Source organism: Phodopus roborovskii, unplaced genomic scaffold (assembly GCF_943737965.1).
Source record: "Phodopus roborovskii unplaced genomic scaffold, PHOROB, whole genome shotgun sequence".
In the NCBI taxonomy this organism is placed as follows: Eukaryota; Metazoa; Chordata; class Mammalia; order Rodentia; family Cricetidae; genus Phodopus; species Phodopus roborovskii.
The window spans coordinates 566,786-577,345 of NW_026125804.1; the positions used below are offsets into that span (position 1 = coordinate 566,786).

At 45.6% G+C, this 10,560-nt stretch overlaps 2 protein-coding genes across 2 annotated transcripts; one reads left to right on the forward strand and one right to left on the reverse strand.

Annotated features, from left to right (window-relative positions):
• The first annotated feature begins 291 nt into the window (after positions 1–291).
• Positions 292–3,045, forward strand: Hsd17b10 (hydroxysteroid 17-beta dehydrogenase 10). Its single transcript, XM_051178691.1, has 6 exons — positions 292–402; positions 775–939; positions 1,813–1,977; positions 2,095–2,223; positions 2,458–2,566; positions 2,738–3,045. The coding sequence occupies exons 1-6, from the start codon at positions 376–378 to the stop codon at positions 2,926–2,928; spliced, it is 786 nt and encodes a 261-aa protein (XP_051034648.1). The 5' UTR covers positions 292–375; the 3' UTR covers positions 2,929–3,045.
• A 138-nt stretch (positions 3,046–3,183) lies between these two features.
• Positions 3,184–8,050, reverse strand: Ribc1 (RIB43A domain with coiled-coils 1). The gene is made up of 6 exons (XM_051178693.1): positions 7,934–8,050; positions 6,221–6,302; positions 5,705–6,046; positions 4,344–4,462; positions 3,539–3,933; positions 3,184–3,429 (listed from the first exon to the last, which is right to left on the reverse strand). Exons 1-6 carry the CDS (start codon positions 8,048–8,050, stop codon positions 3,348–3,350), a joined length of 1,137 nt encoding a protein of 378 aa, XP_051034650.1. The 3' UTR covers positions 3,184–3,347.
• Positions 8,051–10,560: the final 2,510 nt, after the last annotated feature.

Consider the following 10,560-nt stretch of genomic DNA (forward strand, 5'->3'; position numbering starts at 1 on the left):
AGAACCTGGCACATAGGAATCGGTTTCACTTGAAAAGTTTTACTGAGAAAGGAGCTCAGTTTCTATCTTCACCCTGTTGTCCTCTGGTGGAGCTGGCAGCATGCCAAATGGTCAGCTAGAGAACGGGGTGAAAGGGTGGTGATACCATGCAGGTGCCACTAAGCTCTTTCTACAAACAAAACGTTCCTTGGGCTGAGTACTCGACTTCCCGCTTTCCAAGGTCCCAGAGCATCAGGCCACGCCCCTCCCCTCCCCCCTACGGTGCGCGGCCGCTGCTCCCCGCCCCAGTAGGCGTCTCTGTGCCGGCCAATCAGCGAGCGCATGTGCAAAAGGGACTAAGTAAAAGCCCTCTTCTGGTGGCGAGACTGGTGCAAGATGGCTGCGGTGTGTCGGAGCGTGAAGGTAGACTGCTCTGTGCCTCTAACGTCTTGTTTTTACGCAGGCTAGGAATGCGCTGGCAGGAGGAACTAGAGAGGAGAGATCGGTGCCCGGAGGAAAAGGGCCCTGCTTTTATCCGGGCCTGGTTTTGTGGCAGTTGGGCTCAATAGGTGAACATCAACGTCCAACTGCATAAGTGTGTGAGGGGTCCCAGAGAAACACGCGTGGGATGAGACACTCCCCCCACTCCCCTCCCCGCGGTGTCAGCTGTGAAGAGAGGAAGCACACTGGGGTCACTGACTGCCCCTGCTTCTTCGAAGAATTCAGGAACTGGCAGGTGAAAGGGTGGGGGTGGTTTGGACAGGAGCAGTTCTTTTTACATGTACCTCTTCACAGGGCTTGGTCGCTATAATAACTGGAGGAGCCTCTGGCCTTGGCCTGGCTACGGCCGAAAGACTGGTGGGACAAGGGGCCACAACTGTGCTTCTGGACCTTCCTAACTCGGGGGGTGAGGCCCAAGCCAAGAAGTTAGGGGAGAGCTGCATGTTTGCCTCAGCCAACGTGAGTCAGGACTCTATCAGAGTGTGCATGAGGAAACTTGGAGGGGGGAGGGTTCTCCCATAAGAGTGCTGTCTGGGGTCGGTTAGATGGCTTACCCAGTAAAAGCTCTTGCTGCAATCCATAACAACCTGAGTTTGATCCTCAGGACCCACATGGTATAAGGAAAGAACCAACTCTGACCTCCACACATGTGCTCTGGCGCAAACACGCCTGCACATACATACAAATGTAAGGGTGGTGAGTTCATCTCCCTTCATCTTTTGACCTGAGTCCCTCAGCACATGAGATCACCTGCAGTAAGAACTCTAAGGCTGGGGCTCAGCATAATGGGGATGAGGAGTGGACACACCAGAATTTCCTGAAGGAGATATGAACAGTTGGAAATGCCTGTCTTGCCCAGTGATTTTATATTTACAGAGTTTACAGAGTTGAAAAACCTGAACTGAACAGGAAGGGTTAAAAAAAAAAAAAGATCATGATCCTGTGAGTAATTCTCAAAACACAGTTGTATTGGACTATAGCTCAGGGGTAGAGTTCTTACCTAGCATGTGGGAGACCCTCAGTTTGTCAGTACTGCAAAAGAGAAAAAGCAATACAAGGTTGTATAGTGCCCTAATCCATAGCAGTTGAGAATTACCAGGGGCTTATCAATTCAAAGAAAGCATAGATTGAAAAATGCTTTGCAATACTTTTATATAGCACCTGCTGTTTTCCTTTTAACTCATTTTATCACAACTTTCACTTCTTTTACTCACACAATTCTGTTTCTATTCAATTCTGTTCCCATTCAAGGACTGGGCTTGCACTGCTCTAAGTTTAGTGCTGTGTATATGCCAGGAAATGAATACCTTTCCTTCATTTCTCCCTTTCAAGGTGACCTCGGAGAAGGATGTACAGGCAGCTTTGACTCTAGCAAAAGAAAAGTTTGGCCGTATAGATGTGGCTGTCAACTGTGCAGGTATTGCAGTGGCAATTAAGACATACAACCAAAAGAAGAATCAGGTCCATACCTTGGAGGACTTCCAGAGGGTTCTCAATGTAAGGCCTTGGCAGATTTCCAGGGGGTAGGAATAAGAAATGTCTGGCTGTTGGTGCTCAGCTTTTAAGCAAACAAAAGGCCTTACATTGTACATCATGGTTCTACCCCCCCTACAGGTGAATCTCTTAGGCACTTTCAATGTCATCCGCCTGGTTGCTGGTGAGATGGGCCAGAATGAACCAGACCAGGGAGGCCAACGTGGAGTTATTATTAACACTGCCAGTGTGGCTGCCTTTGAGGGTCAGGTATGTGGATGGTGGCAAAGTTCTTTATTTTGTTTTTGGAGACAGGGTTTCTCTGTGTAGCCCTGGCTGTCCTGGAATTCACTCTGTAGACCATGCTGGCCTCGAACTCACAGAGATCCACCTGTCTCTGCCTCCCAAGTGCTGGGATTAAAGATGTGTGCCACCACTGCCCAACAGGGGGGTCAAAGTTCCTGTGGGGGCTTCTCCCACCTATGATCTCTACTCTTTTTCCAGGTTGGACAAGCTGCATACTCTGCATCCAAAGGGGGAATAGTGGGCATGACACTGCCTATTGCTCGGGATCTGGCTCCCATAGGCATCCGTGTGATGACAATTGCTCCAGGTAGACATTTCTTTCTTTTTTTTTTTTCCATACATAGAATTGGGTGGGATCTGTAGGCAGATGAGAGAAGATACCCACTATCTAAGTATTAGCAGCTTAGCACTAAAGTGAGGAAGAAGCAGATAACTGAGAAAACAAGACTGAACCTTTGATCCTGGTGTTCTGGTCTAGGTTTGTTTGCCACCCCACTGCTTACTACCCTTCCAGAGAAAGTACGGAACTTCTTGGCCAGCCAGGTGCCCTTCCCCAGCCGACTGGGTGACCCTGCTGAATACGCTCATATGGTACAGACCATAATTGAGAACCCATTCCTGAATGGAGAGGTCATCCGGCTTGATGGGGCCATTCGAATGCAGCCTTAAAGGGTGAAGGCAGGAAAAATGCCGGCTTCTTTGCAGCTTGAAGGAAACCTGACAGCCATTTTGTAACTCTGCTCTACTCACCCTCTGTGCCTAATAAAGTCTCAAATTTACAGGATGTGAACAGTCTTGTGTACTAGGGGAATTAACTATGTGTACTAGGAGAAGAAAATAAAGGCTCTGAGGTGGATACCCAAGAGCCTCAGCCTGGAGTGAGAAAGGCAGAATCTCACACTTGTATACTGTCACAACACATGGTTCATTGTAGTGAATAACTTTATTACCTAGGGTAGAAAGCGGAGGTTTGGGATTAGTTCCTTCCTACCGAGGTGAGAGTAGAGATAGGGGTATGCAGCATTTTCTTTTCGACTCCTGGCCACCTGTGAGATTGACAGATGAGAAGGGAGGTGACCACCCTGAGTTCAGCGGCTGCTGGTGTTGAACTGTAGGTAATACTGGGAAGAAGGTTGGTTGGTGTAGATGACTGAATTCAGATAATTTTGCCTGTGAAAATCAAAGACCATAGCCGATGTGATTTCCCTGTCCCTGGTCCTTGCCATTCCTCCCCACCTACTCCCTGCCTTCCTCCCCCTTGCCACACACTAGAACTCACTGGGCTTGTTGCTCCCTAGCTAACTCCTGGTTGAAGGAGCCTAGCCCCCTTCGAAATTCAGCACACAATTCTCTCTCCTGTTCCTCCAGCTCCAATGCTGCTTCAGCAATCCGTCTGGTTTGGCATCCCCACTCAGCTTCCAGGGACTTTTCTGCTTGGCACTGTTCCTTTTTCTCTTGTCGTTGTGTTTCTTGAGTTTTCCTGATGGCAGCTCGCTGTTCTGGAGTCATGCCCTTCCAGCAATAGGGCAGGACCCGGTGAGGAGCATGGGGGCGCTGGGCAGCCTGAGGATTCTCAGTCAGTAGATCACTGGTGACTTGCTTCTTGATATCCATGAGGTTGGCCTCCTGTTGTTGCTGCTGTTCACGGCGTTGCTTCAGGGCCTGCTTAGCTGCCTGGTGGGGGTCCCCAGATGTAAGCATTTGGGGGCCCAGCCTTAAGAAACTTACTTGAAGGGATAGGAAGAATATAGCCCTAGTAATCTCAGAGAGAACGGAGAGACATAGCATGGATTTTTAATGACCCTAATGGTATGATGGAGGGGGATAGAATGGCCTGGGAATTTCTCTACACTTAGTCTAGAGGTCAGGGATGAAAGGTTAATACCTGTTCTTAAGTCACCCTGTATCTGGAGGTAGGGAGAGAGGTGACTTATACTTTAACAGGATCTTAGGTGGACAGGGAGTCCTTGGGTAGACGAGAACGCTTACAGTGGTTAGAAATGGGGTGTGAGGAGAAAGTTGTGGTTAAAGTCTTAATTTAGGCATTGGGGTGGGCTTAGTGCACTGAATAGTGCAGGACATACCTGGGCTTTGTTGGCATTAGCCATGGCAGTCCTCATGGCTGCTCGACAGGACTCCTCCAGCCTGGCCAGTTCAGCAGCTCGTGTGTCCACGGCTAGGCGTAGCTGGTCACTAAGCAAAGCTGCACAGGGAAATATGGCCAGGACATTGTACTTGCCTCTTCTAGTCCCCATTCCCAGTTCACTCATTAGCTATTTGACATACTTTATATTTGTGTGTACAGATTTGAGTGTCAAAGTTATAGTGATAAGGAAGGAGTTACTCTTTGGGGTTGGGGGTAGCCAAAGCAGAGCATCTTGGGTAACAATGTAGTTCTGTTGTGTTTGAGTTATGTGGCCTTAAGTAATTTCATCTTTCTCAGCCCCAGTCTAAAGGTGATTTGTTGGGTTCTAAGGATACTACAGAATTATCTCCTGTCTCAGAGAACTCCTTGCCTAGTCCAGTGTAGTGGACTATAATTCCAGCACTTGGGAGACACAGACAGAAAGATCAGAACATGCTATATTGCAAGTTCAAAGCCCGTGTATGTTCCATGAGACCCTGTCTTGGCATCCCCCACACCAAAAACAAAAACAAAAAACCCCCCTCTCTGATAGGAGAGACAGATCAAATATAACAACAACCTGGTAAGGCCAATGACAGAGATGCACATAAGCCTATTAAGGGTTTTGAGTGCTGTGGTAGAAGTATGTGCTTAGAATATATGAAGCCCTGGATTCCATTTCCAGTGCCAAAACAACAAGAAATGTAAAGGTTGAAGTACAGAGATGAAGAGGAAAATGGCTTGTCAGCCATGGCCATAGCATAAGCAAAGCTACTAAAAGTTTCCCCAACTCTAGCCATATACTGGTCTAGCTGTTCCTAGGCCCTGTCAGACACTGGTGATTGAAAGGTGAAGTGTGAGTAGAAAGAAATGGCCCTTTCTCTAGTGTAAAAGAAAGGAGTGGCCACAGACTGTATCCTAATAGTAGTTGCTATTCTGTGTGATGTGGGAGTATAATGCCTATTTTAAAGAGGAAGAAACTGAGCTGTCAAGGAGGCACATGGCTGGAACCCCAATATTCAGGAGGCTGAGTTCAAGCCCACCCTAGACTGCATATACACAGTGAGAACCTATCTCATGAAATAAAGAAAAGGCAAACTCAGTTACATAGAGGAACATTCATTTGCCCAAAGCAGAAAGTAAATAGCAATGTAACATGCTTCCTCCAGGTAAGTGCCAAGAAATCATGAATAGTGGCTATGGTGTCAGTTGCTGAAGGAAGTCAGGGAACTTAGGGCTTGTAAGACTAACCTTTCTGCCTTGGCTGAATATGTAACTAATTACCTTAAGGCCAAGTGAGCTCCCTGCTAGGCTACTTACCAGTACGTGCCTCCTCTTCTCTGGCTTCCTGTTGCTCCTGTATCTGTTTTGCCAGGTTGTATCTGAACTGTTCCTGCTGCATTCGCAGGCATGAGGCCCTCTCCACGTCCTCTCCAAGGAAGTACTGCATGCTGGATGGGCCAAAGCATGTGTTTCTGTCTACATAAGGGACTGTAAACTCCTGGATGTGGGCTGGATCCCAGAAGTCAAATTCGTGTCCATTCTTGAATTGCTGCTTTTGCTCCCGAAAATCCTGTACTTTCTTGGACAAGCGACACGCCCGTTCTGCCTCTTCCTTCTCTAGCATCTGTGCTACCAGATCATAGTGTACATGCTTGGTACCTAGGAGTGATAGACATGAAGACACTCCAGAACAGAACCCAGGCAACCTGGCCTCTGCTCCTCATCTGGCTTGTTTTTATCATTCCAGAGCCTCAAGTTCTATTTTGAGGCAGAATTACCCAACTTCAGTCCCATCTCTCTGGTTTATCCCTTTGCCCAGCCTTGAGTATTTACCATAAGCCATATCTTTGCTTCGCTCTATTGCTTCCCGAAGCTTCCGTTCTTCTACCTGGTAGTTCAGGGCTTCCACATCCACCTGGATCTCAAAGAAAGGAGCAAAATTAGAGTAGAGGCCATCATGATACATTGAATACACTAAAAGATGCTGTTTAGAGAGTACCCGCTTCAAACCCCCCACCTAGAGATCTTCAGAATCTACTGGATAAAGTTCTAACCCCTGAACAAAGCTTGTAAACACCTCTGTGGTCTAGCTGCTGCTTTTGCCTTTATCTCTTTATACCTGCTTTCCAGGTCCCCTCTCACATTTGTCTTCCAGTTCTCTGCATATCTTAAGTTGTTTCAAACCCACAGCCTTTGCTCTGTTTCCTCCCCTTGGAATAGCTTTCCTTCCTTCTTTATCCAAACTTCAGTTTATCCTTCAAGACTTACTCAGGAAAATTTTACCCTATAATCTAGGACCCATTGTACACATTATATTTACATTGATCTCTATTATCTCCTCCACTAGGCTGTGAGCTGTTTCAGGGTAGAAGTTAGGCCTTAGCTATCATTGTATTCCCCATTGTCCAAAACAGTGTTTGGTATAGTGCAGGTCCCAGGGAAATTCTTGCAACCAGAATCTCAGTCAGACCACTCAAACTTCAGTTTGTTTGTGGTCAGGTAGTATCCTCTGATTTTTCAAAGTTGACATCTCAGTGCTGTATTTGGTTTCATGTTACAGAGGAGGACAAGATAGGTTATGCATCATAAAGCCACATAATAGCTTTGAACACAAGCATGGTGTCTTTTCTGCATCATTAGGCTGCATTCATTATCCACCCATTCAGCAGTCCTTTTTTAATTAAAGCAATCAATATCTTCTCTTTCATTATAATTCACTTAAAACATTTCAAAATAGTACAAAAGAGCATACAGTTTAGTGAAGAATAAACGTTCCTTTAGTCTCTATCCCTCAACTTGGTTTATAGTTGTGAAGGTTAATATTGCCAACATGGTCTGGTAACATTGTTCAATGGGTGAAGTTCAAGCCTGAGAGAGTTTGATACCAGAGAGTCACATGGTGGAAGGGAGAGGGCTGACTCTCAAAGGTTAACTTTGGACCGCCAAATAAAAAATACATAAGATATTATCAGCTTGACAACATCTAAATCATCTAGAAGAGAAACCTTTGGATATGTCTATGAGGAAGTTTCAAGACTGAATTATTTTAAGTGGGGAAACCTGCCATAACTGTGGGCAGTACCATACCAAGGACTAGGGTCCTGGACTGAATAAAAAGGAGAAAATGAACTGAATTCTGCTTCCTAACTGTGGGTGCAAAATGACCAGCCATTTCCTGCTCCTTTCCCCTAATAATGGACTATATACTCAAGCTGAGCCAAAACCAAACCCTTTCTTCCTTGTGTTTGTCATGTATTTTGTCATAGTAAGAGGAAAAATAACTAATATAACAGTATCATATTTAGCCTTGAAGCAACCCCTTAAGAACCAGCTACAGTCTGAGAGCTGACCCATAACCTGTCCCTGCACAATCCTGACTCTTCCTAAGCCTGCCCAAGGCATATGAGGGTTGGTTCCCCAGCTCCTTCCTTTCCAGTCCTAGGGCCTTCTTGAATCCAGAGGGGTTATAATGCACTGCTACATTCCTTCTTAGACACAAGAGGGAAGAACTCCAGTCTCATAAAATGGTTTCCATTACTCACTCACCCCCATGACTCGGTTCCGAACATTGAAGAATCGGCATTGTCGTTCCTTTTCTCGGTTTCTTCTAGCCTCGATGGCTGCTATCTCCTTGGGATCTGGTGTGAGGTCTAACTTGTACATCTGGAGCAATGAAAGGTGGAATGGACTATTAATGCTGGCACTATACTTCATTATACTGTACCTCCAGTTCTTTCTCCCTTATCTTACATGCTATGATCCTGATTTTACTTTCTGATGTTTCAGATCAATGTCCTCCATCTCTACTGTCACCACACTAAGTCAAGCTTCAGTCTGATGTCACACAATATTCCCAAAATCCTTGATGGTCTGTTACTCCAATGCTATCCTCTCTTCCCTGGCTACCATGGTGATCTTTCTGAAAGCAAATCTGTCCATTGCACTCCTTAGCTTAAAGCCCTTGTAAGCAGGCCCAGGAGCAGAGAATATGAGACTGCAGAATAATCAGCCCTAAATGGGACATCTATGTCACATTCCCTCCTCCCAAGTCTCAGTACCCCTTGCAAAAAGGGTGGAAAGACTGTAGGAGTCAGAGGTGGTGGAGAGAAATGGCATCTCTGGACATAGAGGCAATTGTACTTATGAATTCATGGGGATTTTGACAGTATGCACCAACCCTGGGCAAGCTCAAACCAGATAAAATCCCGGCATGCAGAAAGGAGGTGGGCACCAAGACCCACCTAGTGAAGGAGCTGTTGGGAACTGATAGCTACTGGGAGAAGAGAATCGATTTTCTTTAAGAGTGTAGAGCCCACTCTTTATTTTTGTTTGCTTGTTTTTCAAGACCCAGTTTCTCTATATAGCCCTGGCTGTCCTGGCACTTGCCCTGGTAGATCAGGATGGCCTTGAATTCAGATCTGCCTGCCTCTGCCTCCTTACTGATGGTATTAGAGGTATGTGTCACCCAGGCAGATCTCTGTAAGTTCGGCGCTAACCTGGTTTACAAATTGAGTTTCAGGGCAGCCAGGGTGGTTATACAAAGAAACCTTGTTTGTAAAAACAAACAAACAAACAAACAAAAAGGTGTGTGCCACCAAAATCTGCAAGCCCCACTCTTATGTTGACCATGTTTCAGTAGAAGGCCACACATTCAAGATGCAATAATATATTGTCAGAACGAATTGGACTTGATGGTTGAAAAAAATAAAGAGCACATAAACTTGGGTGGGCTGGGAAAGGGGGCTAGATCTGGGAAGAGTTGGAAGAGGGGTGAATATGATCAAAACACAGTGTACAAAATCCCCAAAGAACTAATAAAATCTTTGAAAGCAGCTTGAAGAAAAGTGTCCAAAAGATAATGTTCAGACTCCAGCACCCACACAGAAGCAAGGTTCAGTTTCTCGAAAAGGAAGTGAGCTCAATTACTATCTTGATTTTAGTCTAGTCAGATCCAATTTGAACTTCTGCTTTCCAGAACTGTATGCAAATAAGTTTTTATTAGTTTATTAAGTTTGGGATGGTATATTATAGCAGTAATATGGAACTAATGTAGCTTCTCAAACAATATTTACTGTGGTCAAGTTTATGCAGGGACACATAACTGCTCAAACTGTTGAGATGGCTTGGTAGTTAAGAATACTTCCCCATCTGCCAGAGTACCAGAGTTCTCTCAGTACCCATCAGGTATTTTACAACTACCTGTAACTCCGAATCCAAGGGATCTGATGCTCTGTATTTGTGGCACGCGTGCGTGCACACGCGCGCGCGCATGCACACACACACACACACACACACACACAAATAAATGAAAATGAATCTTTAGTTACAGATCTGTGGTGGCACATGCCTCTGATCCTAGCATTCAGGAGGCAGAGACAGATGGATCTTTGAATTCGAGGCTAACTTGGTCTATAGAGGGAGTTAGTTCCAGGGCTGCCTGAGCTACACAGAGAAACCCTGTCTGGAAAAAAAAAATAGTTACAGGAATAGTTGTGGAAACCACCTTCTGAAAATGGCACTAACCCTAGCCTATAAATTCAAACTACTGCCATACTATAAGGCCACTACAGCCAAGTCTCAGTAAACACTCTGGGTTGCTAAGAGCATCACTTAGTAATGAGCAGATATAAGGTAATAGAAGGTGGTTGAAAGGATGAAGACTGAAAATGAGAAATGAATGGATAAGGGCAGGGTATTAAGAAGAGAGAAGGGAAACAGGGAAGCCAACGAGGGAGGTAGACAAAGGACATGAGGGTGAAGAGAAAGATGGGGATAAAGGGACAGTGTCATAGACATATGATACAGTGGGAAAGGAATGGCATTGGGAAGAAACAGATGTACTAAGGAGAAAGGGTAAAAGTACAAAGCTGGAATACTGGCTTAAGGACTTGGACTCCTGGTGTTCACACAAGATACCTTTCTCAGTACAGAATTCCAAGTTTGAAGCTCCTAAGTGGATTGGGTCCAAGCTGGCTCTAGGATTTACAAGGGCAGCCTTTGAATTCTGCTTTCAGAAATGAGAAGTAGACGATAGGGGCAGTATCTCAGAACACATCTTTCCCCACAGTATCTCAGAACACATCTTTCCCCAACTTGTATCTCCATTGTCTACGAGTCTAGGAGTATCCTCATCCTAATTCACACTTCAATCTCACCTCAGTGAAGTCCTCCCT